Source organism: Anabrus simplex, chromosome 2 (assembly GCF_040414725.1).
Source record: "Anabrus simplex isolate iqAnaSimp1 chromosome 2, ASM4041472v1, whole genome shotgun sequence".
Classification (NCBI taxonomy): domain Eukaryota; kingdom Metazoa; phylum Arthropoda; class Insecta; order Orthoptera; family Tettigoniidae; genus Anabrus; species Anabrus simplex.
This window is the reverse complement of record NC_090266.1, coordinates 384,802,998-384,818,000: the sequence shown is the minus strand read 5'-3', so window position 1 is coordinate 384,818,000 and position 15,003 is coordinate 384,802,998. Positions and strand designations below refer to the sequence as shown.

The 15,003-nt window shown below is 40.5% G+C and overlaps 1 protein-coding gene across 2 annotated transcripts in view; it reads left to right on the top strand.

Moving 5' to 3' along the window:
* The window catches only part of Fs (Follistatin), an 859,985-nt gene that overhangs the window by 595,439 nt on the left and 249,543 nt on the right, over positions 1 to 15,003 (top strand). The window contains exon 5 of one of the 2 annotated variants that reach the window (XM_067140803.2): positions 5,220 to 5,444. The exons of the other annotated variant lie outside the window; for it this stretch is intronic. Within the exon in view, the coding sequence (XP_066996904.1) occupies positions 5,220 to 5,444 (225 nt within the window). The remainder of the gene's footprint in view (positions 1 to 5,219; positions 5,445 to 15,003) is intronic. 2 annotated transcript variants of the gene reach the window in all.

Below are 15,003 nucleotides of genomic sequence, written 5' to 3'. Positions count from 1 at the left end.
TATTCGACAATTTTCCGAGTTCTTTGAAATTATTTAAAAAAGGACTGGGTGAACAACTGGGAGGGAACCTGCCACCTGGGCGACAGCGCTTAATGCAGATCTATGATTGATTGATTGATTGATTGATTGATTGATTGATTGATTGATTGATTGATTGATTGATTGATCTCTTCGTAGGTCTTAGTTCTTTCAGTCTCTGGTTTCTTGAGCCTTAGGACTGCTATTAGCAGCCTGCGTTCCGTTGCCAATTCTTCTCCAGTTATAACTTTGACATCAATAACTTTTTTCCTCATCTGCATAGAGTAGACTATATTTCTACCTTCAGCTTGGAAGATAAACTGATGGATGTTCTTATGTGGAAACCAAGTATTTGCTATGAGCAGTTGGTTGAATATAGCAAGTTCAATCATTCTTCTTCCATTTTCATTCGGGGTTCTTTCCCCTCCGGATCTTCCCATGCCTCAATACCCAGTCCAACTATTTTGTCCTATTTTTTCTGTTAATGTCCACCATGATCAATACCTCCTTATTTGCACACTGAGCCGTGAAGCTCAGAGCAGAATATTTCATTTCCTGATACATCTGCTTCCTCTGTTGGGGCATATGTTTGAATCACTCAGATTTTCTTATCCTTAAATTCCATGTTCACCATAACGATTCTTGAACTGATAGGCTTCTAGTCCGTCGTACACTTGCCAAAGTCTTCATTTAGTATTATGCCAGCACTTTCATTTGCTCTTCCTGCTATCACCGTAGAGGCGCGCGGCTGTGAAGCTTGCATCCGGGAGATAGTAGGTTCGAATCCCACTATCGGCAGCCCTGAAAATGGTTTTCCGTGGTTTCCCATTTTCACACCAGGCAAATGCTGGGGCTGTACCTTAATTAAGGCCACGGCCGCTTCCTTCCAACTCCTAGGCCTTTCCTATCCCATCGTCGCCATAAGACCTATCTGTGTCGGTGCGACGTAAAGCCCATAGCAAAAAAAAAACCTGCTATCACACCGGAGAATCTTAATATATATCATCCTTCCTGCTGTAGTCCTTTTCCCTCTCTCTTATTTTCACTAATGCCTAGAGCGTGCATACGATACCTGTTCATTTCCTCTACCAGTTCTACTTATTTTTCACTCAGATGTGTAATATCGCATGTATTAATTCGTATGTGCTTTTCCTTTTCAAGTTGTCTTTGTGAAATCTTTCCGGATACTCTTTGTATTCCTTGAATCATGATATAGCCTCTGTTAATGAATAGCCCAACGAGAGGTTTGCCAGGCTGGGAGATGCCCCCTTGTTGTCCGGCTAACAAGACCAGTAAGTTCGAGGCTTTGAGTAGACATATCCTTCCAACCCAGTTAGGTATGGTTTTTTCGCCGGTCCTTAGGTAAGTGACCAGTGGGTTTTCAGTGCGTGACGGGATCTCCTCATCCCTATGCCGGCGCAATTTTTCTCCGCCAGTGTATATTTGAATGCGTCTGTTATGTGAAAAGTAGCCTACATCATAGTGAAAAACTACAAGAATTGCAACGTGCACTTCTGAAACATAACCAGAAGAACAGGAAATATTTCCCACAACCGTGAACTCCTATTATATTCTCTTCTCACTTACGATCAAGGATATAGTAGTTGTTCTTGTTATTTATTAACCTGCCTGAAATCACTGTTCCAGAACACCATATTTTTACATTAATATCCGAGAGTAGTTATTAATAAAGGGAATACCATATACATTTTCAAATCAGTTTTACTGTAGTGTCTGCACCAAAGCGTTTACTTGTAATTTATTGATGCTATTATTGGGTCGGTGCACAAAGTAGTTTGTTAGGGGCTCGCTTCCTGTGCTCAAGGTTTCAGATCGAATGCGAGGGACTGTGTCAGCAAATTTACTAGCACCGGGCGAGTTGGACGTGCGCGTAGAGGCGCGCGGCTGTGAGCTTGCATCCGGGAGATAGTAGGTTCGAATCCCACTATCGGCAGCCCTGAAGATGATTTTCCGTGGTTTCCCATTTTCACACCAGGCAAATGCTGGGGCTGTACCTTAATTAAGGCCACGGCCGCTTCCTTCCAACTCCTAGGCCTTTCCTATCCCATCGTCGTCATAAGACCTATCTGTGTCGGTGCGACGTAAAGCCCCTAGCAAAAAAAAAATTTGCTAGCACGTTACAGAGGGCATATCTTTATATTAACTGTATGTTTACCGACAATTTCTATTATTCACACCAGACTTTACAGAGGAAAAAAATGTTATTAAGAATATTTTTGGTTTTAAGTCCCTGTAATTTCCCTTAGCACTTTCTTGAGATGCCGAGATGCTAGAATTTTCTCCAGCAGGAAATCTTTACCGTGCCATTAAGTCCACCGACACGAGACTGGTGTTTTTGAGTTCCCACAAATACCACCGGTTTGAGATAACAGGATAACAGCCAGTTTCATGCAGAACTGTGTTAGCGTTCTGTTAATACGATGCATGGAATTACTACGAGCAGTAGCTTGAAGCTTTGCTCTTATGAACCTGCACAGTTACATTCGCTATATACAGTACACTGTCATGTCTGCTAGGGTACGTCCCAACAGACACTGCCGATCCTACAGAGACTCATCTGAGGAAACTAAGCCCAGAGAATTAGAGTTTCAGTTTCACCCAGGTACCGTGGAACCGTGACCTCTTTAGCAGCATCTGCTGCACAAGCCACTAGTTTCTGCTATATTTCATTAAGAGGTTTCCATTACTTCTCACTGTCCCATTTTTGGTACTTTAATATTACCATCCTTAATTTTTCTAGGCTTTCCTGTACAGCAGACAATGTAATTTTAAACGTATTCAGTTGATTCTCACGAAGCGTCAAATGATAAAATGGCACTGTATGTTTTTATAGTTTCGAATTCGGAACAACATTTCCCAATGAAATTTTCTCCTTCAAAGACATAAGAAAAACGCAACTTGTGTGTTACACTTGACTTTTATACCAACAGTTATTTATTTACTTATTTATGTATTTATTTATTTAGTTATTTGTTTATTTATTCCAGTTTAGTAACAGTTCTGATAACGAGTAAAATACTGCATTAACAGAAAATCGTTCTATTTCACAGTCCTACAGTTCACAGTGCCCTCTTGCATTTGTTGAACAATGTATTGTTTTAGGTATTCAAAGTAAAATCGTCAAGATAAAGAGAAGTAATACTTATACCATCAGCATACTGTGTTCTTGACCGCCCATATAATTATTTTGAAAGTTAGATCCTTTCCTAATAAATTCAGTTGCTACGAATCACTTTTAGATATGATCAAAATCTCAAAATATCTTGCACACACATGGGTTAGGTTTCAGAAACACGTATAAATGGATCAATCTCATGTCTTAATCATCGTCCAGTTTTAATAAATTTAGAATGTCTCACTGCCATGTGAATTTTGGTTCCCAGCCCTGTCTCAGTTTTCCTTTCGCATCCAGAACTGAACAATGGTTCACCTTTCCTCGCGGGGACAACTGAGAAGCTATCTGTCCCGAATGGTAATAATAACATATTTCTCAAACACTGACTTTAAACGATGGTGGGATTCATCACACTGTTTACAAGACACCTAGTCCTTTCTCAAGCAAAGCAGCCGTCAGTTGGTAGTTTAAGAACACGAGATCTCTAGTGCTATGATAAGTGTATATTGATTGTTTGTGTTAGTTTGTTACAATAATTTAGATTGATTCCTCTCTTTAAAATCTGAATAATTTATTTCTTGCCTTTACTGTGACTAACTTCCTTCATATTCAAACAATCTTTGTATCTCTTACCCGAATGTGAGGCCAACGGTACTATCAGAATGAACCTTAACGTACTCCTTCCTCCTAACCTTCTTCATTCACAGTACATTCTATGCTACTGTCTAGATCCTTAATCTTATTTGAACGAGACGATTCCTTTCAACTTCCTCTTCCACTTCCATTGTGAGAGAGTAGAGGAGTACTGCCTGGGTAAAGACGGATGAGAAAAGTGCTGCAGATTCTTGATTATAGCTACCGGTAGAAGTTCACGGGGAGTAATAGGAAGAGAATTAGTGGATATCAGTGTACACTCAATGATCAACTGTGGCCCTATTATTTGTCGTATGACTTCTACTGCCGAGAGTGTCCAAGGACATGTCCGACTTGCCTCATAAGGCAGACCCTCTAACGAGGGTGGGTGGCATGTGCCGTTTATGGGAACTGCACGTTTTGTAGTGGAGGATAGTGGTGTGTGAGTTGCAGGAATACTGGGGACAGTACAAATACCCAATCTCCGAGCCAATGGGAAATAACCATTTAAGATTTACATCTCCGACTTGGCCGGGAATCGAACTCGGTGTCCTCTGAAACGAAGGCGAGTACGCTGACCATCCAGCCATGGATCTCGACATTTGTGGCCTGAAACTAATGTACAATAACCATACAAGCCACTGAGTGGTACATAAAATTTTACAGGGCATAGGATGGAAAGTGACAGTTTCAAAATGCAAATGGCATAAATATAATATTCAACGCCTATCTCTCTATTGTCATGGTTTCTAACTGAGAGGAATGTCTTCATTTAGAAGTATTGTTACAGTGAGACGCGGAGTTTTCCCACCCCAAAACCTCACCACCACCACAAAAGGCTGAGTGGAAGCATCGAAAAGGTGTGTATAACACTTGGTAGTTCAATGAGTAGTCAATAGCTTCTCACACAAAATCGATAGCAGTTCGAATTTTCGTCAATATACGTGGGATTTTAGAAACGGGAAGTCACACATCTTCAGTTAGAATTCCACGTGAAACTGTCCAATACTTGGCTAATGGTTTAAATTTCGTGAAAAATGCTAGCTTTTGTGGCTACATGGTAATTTCTCCTGCTTCCTGTAAATATCTTCGTTCATATATTATTCATATGTGTATCATTCAATAAGTGTGCTGTTGATTTTCCGAATGACGGTGTAAATAATCTGTCATTATGCTATAGTGGGATTGTAATAAGTTGATATATGTTTTAATTGTGGGGCCACATTTGATCACCGTCCATCACTCACGCAGTCTCCTGTGTTAGCCTGTGTCTCTTGAACAGGGGTAATGAGAATAGTGTCCCAGCTTCAGTAATAATATTATTAATAGCTGTAATGGAAGATGTTGGTGTTCAGTGTGTGTGTGTGTGAATGTGCTCCTCCTTGTGTATTGGGAGTGCTACTTGGAGTCACTCCCTCCCTCACTCACGCAGGCTCCTGCGACAGGATCCACTGCCCGGCCGGCATGCACTGCCTTCTGGACCAGAACTTGATCCCGCACTGTGTAAAGTGTGCGCAGAAGTGCCCAGCGCGAGGCCAGGCGAATCGTCATGTGTGCGGGACGGACGGCGTCACCTACTCCAGCTCGTGCCATCTGCGAGTGGCGGCGTGTCGCAAGGGAAAAGCCATTCCTGAGGCCTACAAAGGACGCTGCAAACGTAAGCATATATTCTCCCATTTATATGACTGTTAAACCTTACTTACATTATAAACTTAGTGTTGTGCAGTCGTGAACCAATCAGTGTTTTTACCAGGTAACCACAAATATCTTTGTCGTTGTGGACATACTTGACGTGAACAGGATGTGGTCGAGATGACGCCCCTGGTACAGTGACAGATAGATTTGGCGTCGTACCTATGAACTGTCCACCACCCAGAAAACAAGCAATGCGTTGCAGCCTATGATTCTCATCTCGTATCACACAGGTATGAACCATCCTTGGACGAAATAGTGATCTGCGATGAGAAGTGGATAAAGTACAGCAATGCCAAGTATCGTCGCCCAGTGCTTCCACTCCTATCTTCCCTCCAGGTCCGCCATTGCATGTGAGAAATACTTTGCATTGTGTGTACAGTAGAAAGGAAGAGTTGGGTTGCTTCCCAGTGGGCAAACCTTTCATGTCAACATTTTGCTGAGCACAGCTTAAAGGAACTGGTGAGTCGTAGGGGAGCGTCACTTTAGAGGACAATGCTCGCCCATACGTGGCAGAAGTCACCAAGGAAACTCTTACAATTCTTCACTCACCCATCTCTCATATTCTCCTGCATTAGTAACTCTTTTGGGCACCGGACAATTATCTCCGAATGGAGCCTTCAATGACAATATCCTACTGTGGAACGCTGTGCGGACCTTTTCTGGTTCAAAGGACAGAATCTTCTATCTAAAGAATATTTATGAGTGTATTCCATCCGAGGAGAAGTCATTGAGCTGAACGGTGCTCATTTCCCTGATAAATATGCGTTACATAGAATATCAGGACCCTGCATTCACACACATCACAACGGCAAAGACTTTTGTTTTTACCAGGTAAGTTGCGTTGAGGTTAGTTTCCTTTTTCCCCGAGTACTTGACTGATATGGAGGAACTCTTACGATTTTCTCCAATATTTATGATCTATAAATTTCAATTTCTTTGAAATAAATGTGACGTGTTTATTCTTCACTCCACAACTGTGCAGATTCAGAACAACTTCGATGTACCCTTTTTTCCGTCGTGTGAATAGTTTGGTTTTTCTACATTTACCGCTGATCGACCCTGCTAACACGCAGTTCATGATGAATGGGCATTTCACAGTTAGCAGGTTCAGTTTCGAGCAACGGTAATTAGCAAGTGGCTGTCATGAATGAGTTTCTTACCCCTTTATTTCCTGGCATATATAGCATTGTATCTATATCTAAGCCCAAATAGATCTCTGGGCATATCTAGTGTTTAGAGTGTGCTATGTATATCTTCTGGTATGAACTAGAACCAGTTTATTATTTTCATCGACCTGACATTTGGCTCTGACAATGTGAAAATGACTGAGGTATGTGGAATGCTAGTAATGCCATTCTTTATGCAGCCAATCTCTAAGGTGAATGGTGTGAAAGTATGAGTGGATGGATTGGTTTGTGTATCCGTATGTTTCAGTGGGCTTGGCTATGTAATATATGTATAGGTAATAACACTTTCGAGTCAGTAGGGAATGCAACTGCAAAGCACCTCACTCCTCGTTGCCCTTGTAATGTCTGGTAGTGGGTTTATTGGAGACTCTTCGGCTGAAAAATCAACATATTTATACATATCATTACCAGTTCCAGGGCTTTTGTGCCAAACTCTCACCGAAACAATACAACGTAGTAACTTATTTCTAACACCACAATTTCAAGGCTACCACACAGGTTGCACATACACATGGACATGGTGATGATTGCCAAGGATGTGCCCAGTTTCTTAAATGAATCACTAGCACGTTCAATCATAATTTGAACTCACCTGTATTTCACCTAGATTTTTATATTACTTTTAACAACTGCGCGTACTTAATGTATCACGCGATTACAATAAAAATAAAGTGTCTCGTTTTTGTGTTCGCTGTCCGAAGACTTATTTAAGTGAACAAAAAGAATGTGAAGATTTTTGCTGAGAGGTATTAAACTATTAACTGATGCAAATTCCCTCCCCCCTCCCTCCAAACATTATAAATTTCATATTTCGAGGAGGAAAGGTCGTTGCATTGCTGGAGATATTGTCAGGCTGTTTTGGTAAAATGCTGGTAAGGAGAGGAAATCTTTCCTAATATCGAGAAATATATTGCCACTAGCTCATTCGGAGTACTTAATCCATAATAATTATGCAACTGAATTATATTTTAGATTATATTTTGGTCTCTAGAAGAAATTTTAATCACAATTAAATAGTTTTCAAAAGTTAAAAAAACTTCAGTATTAGTCATTTGAACACGTCTGTATTTTACCTAAATCTCGAGATAGCTTTTAACAACTGCGCGTTTTTAATACGTATCAAAGTATTAAAATACAATGTTGTAAATAGTTACTGTTAATTACAAAATTGTGGGAGAACTGAGCGTATGATTAAATATGGTATAATTGTTTGATTTTCCCCTAGTTGTTCCCCTAAATTTTACTTTAAATACGCTAATAGTTCCAGCAATTGCTTACGTTTTCCGTACTATCCCAGTTAGGAACTTTTGATCTTTTCTTAAGCTTTTCCATTTCTTTCGTGGAGTTCATTACACAGGCAAGCTGAAGAAAAGTTGATATCAATATAAGCCAATTTCCAGCTGTCTCACTTTGTGTTGCCACTGTCTTTTCGATATGCCGAGCTACTGCGCGACTTTCCGGAAAGTATTGCTCGTGATAACCAGCAGAAGCGATCATAAAGGCGGTGAACGTGCGAAATAGGTCAGTGAACTGCAGAAAGAGATTCCTAAGACTTGGAACGAGTGTATACGTGCTGTATAGTAATACAATGCGTATACCACGTTTATTAGTAAGAGAAATATACAACGCTTATACAGGGTTTGTTCACTGTATAACTATACAAGTGTTAAACAACTTTATAAGGACGTTTTATTAGTAAGACGGTTAAATTCCACGTAGCATATTACATCAACGTTAGTTCTCAGTAAATATTGGTACTGGTGTTAATAAATGCTATTGTAAGGGCATTTAAAGTACATTTTTAGTAATATGAGGTCCTGCGGACAATCTAACTTTGAGTTTTCTGTTCGGCTGTTCAACACCTTGCCATTCAGTAGGGTGGAGTGGGGAGAAAGGGTGATGTGGCTTATTTCCGCATGAATAAGGTTACTAAATGGTGCTAAAGAAAGCCTTAGAATTAAACATGGCTTCTAAAAGGGGGAAATTTCTCAGTTAGATCGTTTCAAGTTTGTTGCTAAAGATGGAGGTTCTGCTAGATAATTTTGAAAAGAAAATTATGTTTTCTTTGTAGACTTTTTTACCGATTGTTCAATTTGTTAACTTCAAGTTTAAAGCGGAAGTTCATAGGTGTCCGTTTTTCATAAATTCTGTTAAAAAGAAGCCAGTGTTTATCGAGTTAGTAGGCCTACCTAGAAGACAGATGCAGAATACGTGACTATAGGAACAAGAGCGCATGTTCAGGCTCCTGCCTGCCACTCCAACCTCACGTACCCACCACACGCCTCGCTCGTAGATGTCCACTCTCCTCTTCACTTGCGCATTCATCGCGTTACTGCGTGTTTCTTGCTGCCGCAACCTCCGTTTATTTCCCCCTAATAAAACTTAAGAAGTCTCAACTGAGATAAAAGCCTATTGACATAAACTTTTAAGACTTCTTTTCCTGTAATAAGCTCAAATTCCCTCATATCCAACGCTGGAACATTAGCAAAAGGAAAAGCGAAGAAAGACGTCTAACTGTAAATGCAAGTCCCCCTATTCCACTATTTTCCCTGTTGTCATATCAATACTGAAAACGTGATCATTAGTTCTGTCACTATTCTTGTTTTCAATTTCAATTCTTGATCGGCAACTTTTATATAAAGGCGTCACCCAATAAGAGGTAGTACGTTCTGAAAGGAATTATACTTTTCAAATTTACCTTTTCTTTTTAAGTTGATAATTGGAATGTATGTATAGTGTAATGACAGGTAAATGAAATTGAACATACAAATTACAAAGCATTTTCATTGCTTTTATACACAAGCACCAGACTTATCCGACACAAACAGTACGCATTGCCACTGAACTTGGTAATGCTGAGCCAGCCAGCTTTGCAAATAAGGTAGCTCTGCACGATTCGGTGTTCGGCGAGTGTGTAGTTAACACGTTGCGACGAAACGGGAAGTAGGTTTTGTCCTTGGATAAGTAGTAGTGTGTTGTCATTGTGATTAACGGTTTGTATTCGAACGTAGCAATTCGAGGGTATTTATCCAGGCTGATAGTATAATTAATCGGTAGAAAATGCCGGTAGACAGCGCGCTCCAGTGAGCAGGAAACGTCGGTAGACCTCCATACAAGATCGGGCGGGATGATATCAACACAGAGAAAGTGTCTATGGAGGACATTATTATTTCCCAAATAAGGCCTAAACTATTAGTCAAGGTAGCACTAAAAATGATCCGTCCACAAACAAAAAACCGTCCTAAAGAAATTAAAATCAATAAATACTCAACACACTGCCTAGGCCCATTCATTATACATGTTGATTCAAACGACGCTATCCACAAAATAGGACACTTATATCCTACGAAAAGAAAATACCATATATGAAGGCAATCCACAGAGAAAGGTAGGAATAGGTTTCAAGTCACTGTCCTTTCCACTTCCCCAAGTATCATTTCACCAACATCATTGTCCTCCTCCTCATGAGCTCGGTTGTTTGCGATGTCACCAGAAAGATTTCCTTTTACGTTGAGAAAATTTTCAAAATATTCCTTCCGCCTGCCCAGTGATTCCCTGGGATCTATTATGAGTTCACCTCATTTACCCAAAACACTATTCTTTTCCTTTTTCCCTCTCTTTCTAAGATTCCTTATTACTGTCCAGAAAGGATTCCCTGCTGCTTGACCTAGCCCTTCCAGGTTATTACCGAAATCTTCCCACGATTTCTTGGATTTTACAACTATTCGTTTCGCTCTGTTTCTTTCATCTACGTACAACTGCCTGTCTGCAGAAGTCCTTGTTTGGTGCCATTTCTGATAAGCCTTCTTTTTACGTTTACAAGCTGCCCTCACTTCATCATTCCACCAAACTGTTCGCTTTTTTTTCATCTTTAAACACACAGTAATTCCTTGGCATTCCCTTGCGGTTTCTACTACAGCATCCCTTCATGCCACCCATTCTCTTCCTATATCCTGTACCTGCTTACTGTGTGATGTTTAGAACTTTGCCTATTACTCCACGAGTTAATGCCGCATTGTTTTTTTAAATTTTTTTTTTTTTGCTAGTTGCTTTACGTCACACCGACACAGATAGGAAGGAAGCGGCCGTGGCCTTAATTAATGTACAGCCCCAGTATTTGCCTGGTGTGAAAATGGGAAACCATGGAAAACCATCTTCAGGGCTGCCGACAGTGGGGTTTGAACCCACTATCTCCCGGATGCGAGCTCACAGCTGCACGCTCCTAACCGCACGGCCAACTCGCCCGATCGTATGTTTTTTAACTTCCGCTTAGTATTTCATGTTAGGTACAGTCTCCTACAGTTCCGTTAGCAACAGCACCAGTTACTGTTTTTGACAATTGCCAGTTATCTATATAATGGATATTTTTGGTGGGTTTGTAGAAAAATATTTCAAAAATGTGACCCGGCCATGTTTTTCAGCTTATGAAAGGGAACATATCGTTAAGAATAAGAATCTTGTGTCCTAGTCTCAAGGATGGAAAAAATAAACTAATTAATCTAAAGTAAGGTAATATCATTTAATTTATTGTTATATAGTGGTGATGGTGGTGGTGATTATTGTTTTAAGAGGAAGTACAACTGGGCAACCATCCTCTATAAAACACTAATCAGAGGGAAAAATGGGAGGGATCCGACACTTCGAAAAATGGTGGTATCGGCCAAAGTAAGACAAGGGCCACGAAGGGCGTGAAAATGAAAGACTCCCTAGCCCTCGCAAACCTAGTAGCGTCGGGGTCTGAAAGGAACAAGAGTTGACCAAGAGAGGTCGGATAGGATAGATGGATAGATAGGATAGATGAAAGTGAGAAACCTGGCACAAGTAAGTGGAAGCAACGCCAGGACTCAGCTGAGGGCCCCGTGGTCGCCAACCCACGCTCCAAAGTTCAGAGCCTCTGAGGCCCCTTTTAGTCGCCTTTTACGACAGGCAGGGGATACCGTGGGTGTTATTCTACCGCCCCCACGCACAGGGGGATATTGTTATATATCACAGAAATTGTTTCTATTCCATAAACTAGAAAGACTAACCAAAGTTCTTCCGTTAAGTAGCCTAGAGTCTGGTCGCAGTGCTTACGCAGTGTCCATCTAAAAACCAAGAATATGAAGAAGAAGAAGAAGAAGAAGAAAAAGGAGAAGAAGACGAAGTAGAAGAAGAAGAAGAAGAAGAAGAAGAAGGCATCTCCGTACCTCACAGTCCTACGGAAGGTATAGCGGGGACTGCTTTTTATACTTTTTAGAACATTCTTGAGTTATGGAGTACAATCTAACGCACTGCTCTAAAAGCGCCCATATTTTACAAATGACAAATGGACTTTTATTGTTCAACTGTACCAGTGGTTGAAAAGTATGTGACAGCGTCTTTGGAAAGAAGTTAAGTAAGACTTGTCGTAACATCTTACGCTGACAATTCAAATGATTTTGTGAAGTGAAATTACTGTAGTACTCTGTGCCAATGGCATTCATTACTTCACCGTCATCACCTTCATAAGTACAGTAGAGTGAACTTCCACGGATATAACGTATATGTATATGTATATGTATATGTATATGTATATGTATATGTATATGTATATGTATATGTATATGTATATGTATATGTATATGTATATGTATATGTATATGTATATGTATATGTATATGTATATGTATATGTATATGTATATTATTTGCCTTTCTCTTCAACATACATTACCCTAAGTAGACGATAGAACTGATGAAGACCTTTAACATTAGTACCAAGGAGTTCATCGACTGGGGGCTGAAAGCGCTCAGGGGTTCTCTTTCGATACTCAGACACCACTTATACTCGCCAGACTGAGACATAATTTACTTATTTTTATTTTTGAATGAAATTGTTTGTGTATTCTTTGTCTTTGGTAGCCTCCAAGTGGAGGAAGATTTTGAAAATAAAAATTAAAAAATAGCATTGTGGCATCCAAACAGTGTAATGTTCTTAAAGTAGTCCGTGAGTGGTGTACTGGACACGTAACTGATGCTCAAAAGTTTTCACTTTTCATAAACTAGAAACGCTAACCAAACCGCTTCCGTCAAGTAACCTACAGACTGCTCATAGTGCTTACGCAGTGTCCATGAAAAGATTTTGCGAAGTGAAATTATTGTTGTAATCAGTGCCGCTTGTATTCATTACCTTACCGTTATCGCCTTCATAAGTACAGTAGAGTAAACTTCCGCACATAGCCAATCTGTATGTATAGAATTTGCCTTCCTATTCAACATAGAGTACATTGCAGCACTTACGGTACTTTACGTTTGGAATGGCATCCAAGCACTATGAAGAAAATGTAATGTTCTTGAAGCAGTCCGTGAGTGGACTGATCTCTAATGATCTCTTACAACTCATTCTTATGTTTTGCACTGAACACCTTTAAAAACAATATTTTTTCCAGGACCTAATTTTATAAATTTAGCAATTTTCGCACTTTTACAGTGGAGATCACACTATCATCGAAAATCAAAATATTTGCACTAGTAGTGGTTTTTCACTGGCAGTTCTTGTAACCTGTATCTGGTGCAGTTGAACCGTTCTCGTTTTTCATGAGCGATGTGACAGACAGACGGAACTAGAAATTTTATGTAGGCCCACATACAGTAGATTAAATCTACAAGGTTGTGTGGAGGAGAGTATCACTGTTTGTCAAACATTCGCCTCCATCTGCTCTCAAGAAACCCGCTGACATCCCGTAGATTAGCGAAACCTATCATCCCAGAGTATAATATCTCACAGAACAATCCGCGGGTGAGTGAAGTCGAGCCTGTGAATTAGTGAGAAGAACAGCTGAATTAAACCATACTTGTATAATTTAGTATTGCGTTTTTCTAGACCATTTACAATGGAGGAAGGCCAGACTGGACGTAAGTTCACCGCACAAAGTTATCTTTATACGTACCGCCCTTCAGTTCACTGTCCAGACAATTACCGCTGCTCAACCGGTCACCGTACAGCCTACTTATATTGGTGACGACGACGCTTCTTTTGTACTCGTACCAGAACTGGATTTACGTACGAATGATCTTGTTCCCGGATTCAGTATTCGAGATCTACGGGATGGCCCTCACAATACTGCCATTTCAGCCGACATCCCTTTAAACCTAGCGATCCTAATACAGTATGAAATTAGGGGGGGGGGGGAGGGGGGGAGCCGCTAGGGATACCAACAAAAGCCGACGGGTTTTGAACTTCCTTGTTTAATCATTTCGACATTCCGAAGGATAGCTATTGCTAGATTTTCTTGCAATGAATACAAGCCATCTTTATTACTCCTCTGCCGAGATGAGTAGCTCAGACGGTAGAGCTCTGGCTTTCTGCCTCTAAGTTGGCAGGTTCGATCCTGATGTCGGTAGAGTTATCGGCACGTAAAATAACTCCTGTGGGACAAAATTCCTTCACCTCGACATTTTCGAAAACTGTAAAAGAAGTTGGTGGGACGTAAAACCATTATTATTATTATTATTATTATTATTATTATTATTATTATTATTATTAGCGGAATAGTCGGCCGTGCGGTCAGAAGCGCACAGCTGTGAGCTCGCATCCGGGAGATAGTGGGTTCGAACCCCACTGTCGGCAGCCTTGAAGATGGTTTTCCGCGGTTTCCCATTTTCACACCAGGCAAATGCTGGGGCTGTACCTTATTTAAGGCCACAGCCGCTTCCTTCCCATTCCTAGGCCTTTCCTGTCCCATCGTCGCCATAAAACCTATCTGTGTCGGTGCGACGTAAAGCAAATAGCAATATATATATTATTGGAGTCAGGATTTATAAGCACTACAATTATCCAAAATATGTAAAACAGACAGGCATTAACTTTTTTAAAAGATATTTGTTCGGGCCGTCGACCCATGTGGATCTTTTGACTTTACTGGCACCATACTGTATGAACCTGCGTGTAATTGGAATGGCGGTAGTGTGGCATGTTGTGGGTGAGGAAAGGAAAGGAAGATTAAGGACGTCACAAACACCCAATCCCCAGGACTGGGATATTAATCATTACAATTAAAAACCCTTGACCCGGCCGGGAATCGAACCCGAGGCCGCCGGGTGACAGGCGGACGCGTTGCCCCCTACACGGCGAGGCCGGACTACTTAATAGTATACTCAATGACTATGGAAGGAATTTACAACAACTTATCAACATTTGCATTTAACAATCGTGATTATTGTGAAAACCTGAGAAAATTCATAATTATAACCTATTCCATACGCTATTACATGCAATGGTGAAGGAAGAGTAAGCTTGTTTCGAATGAATAGTTTTTCTATGAAGTGATGAGACAAAACTTCCATGAAGCCAGTTTTTTTTTTTTTTTTAATTTGC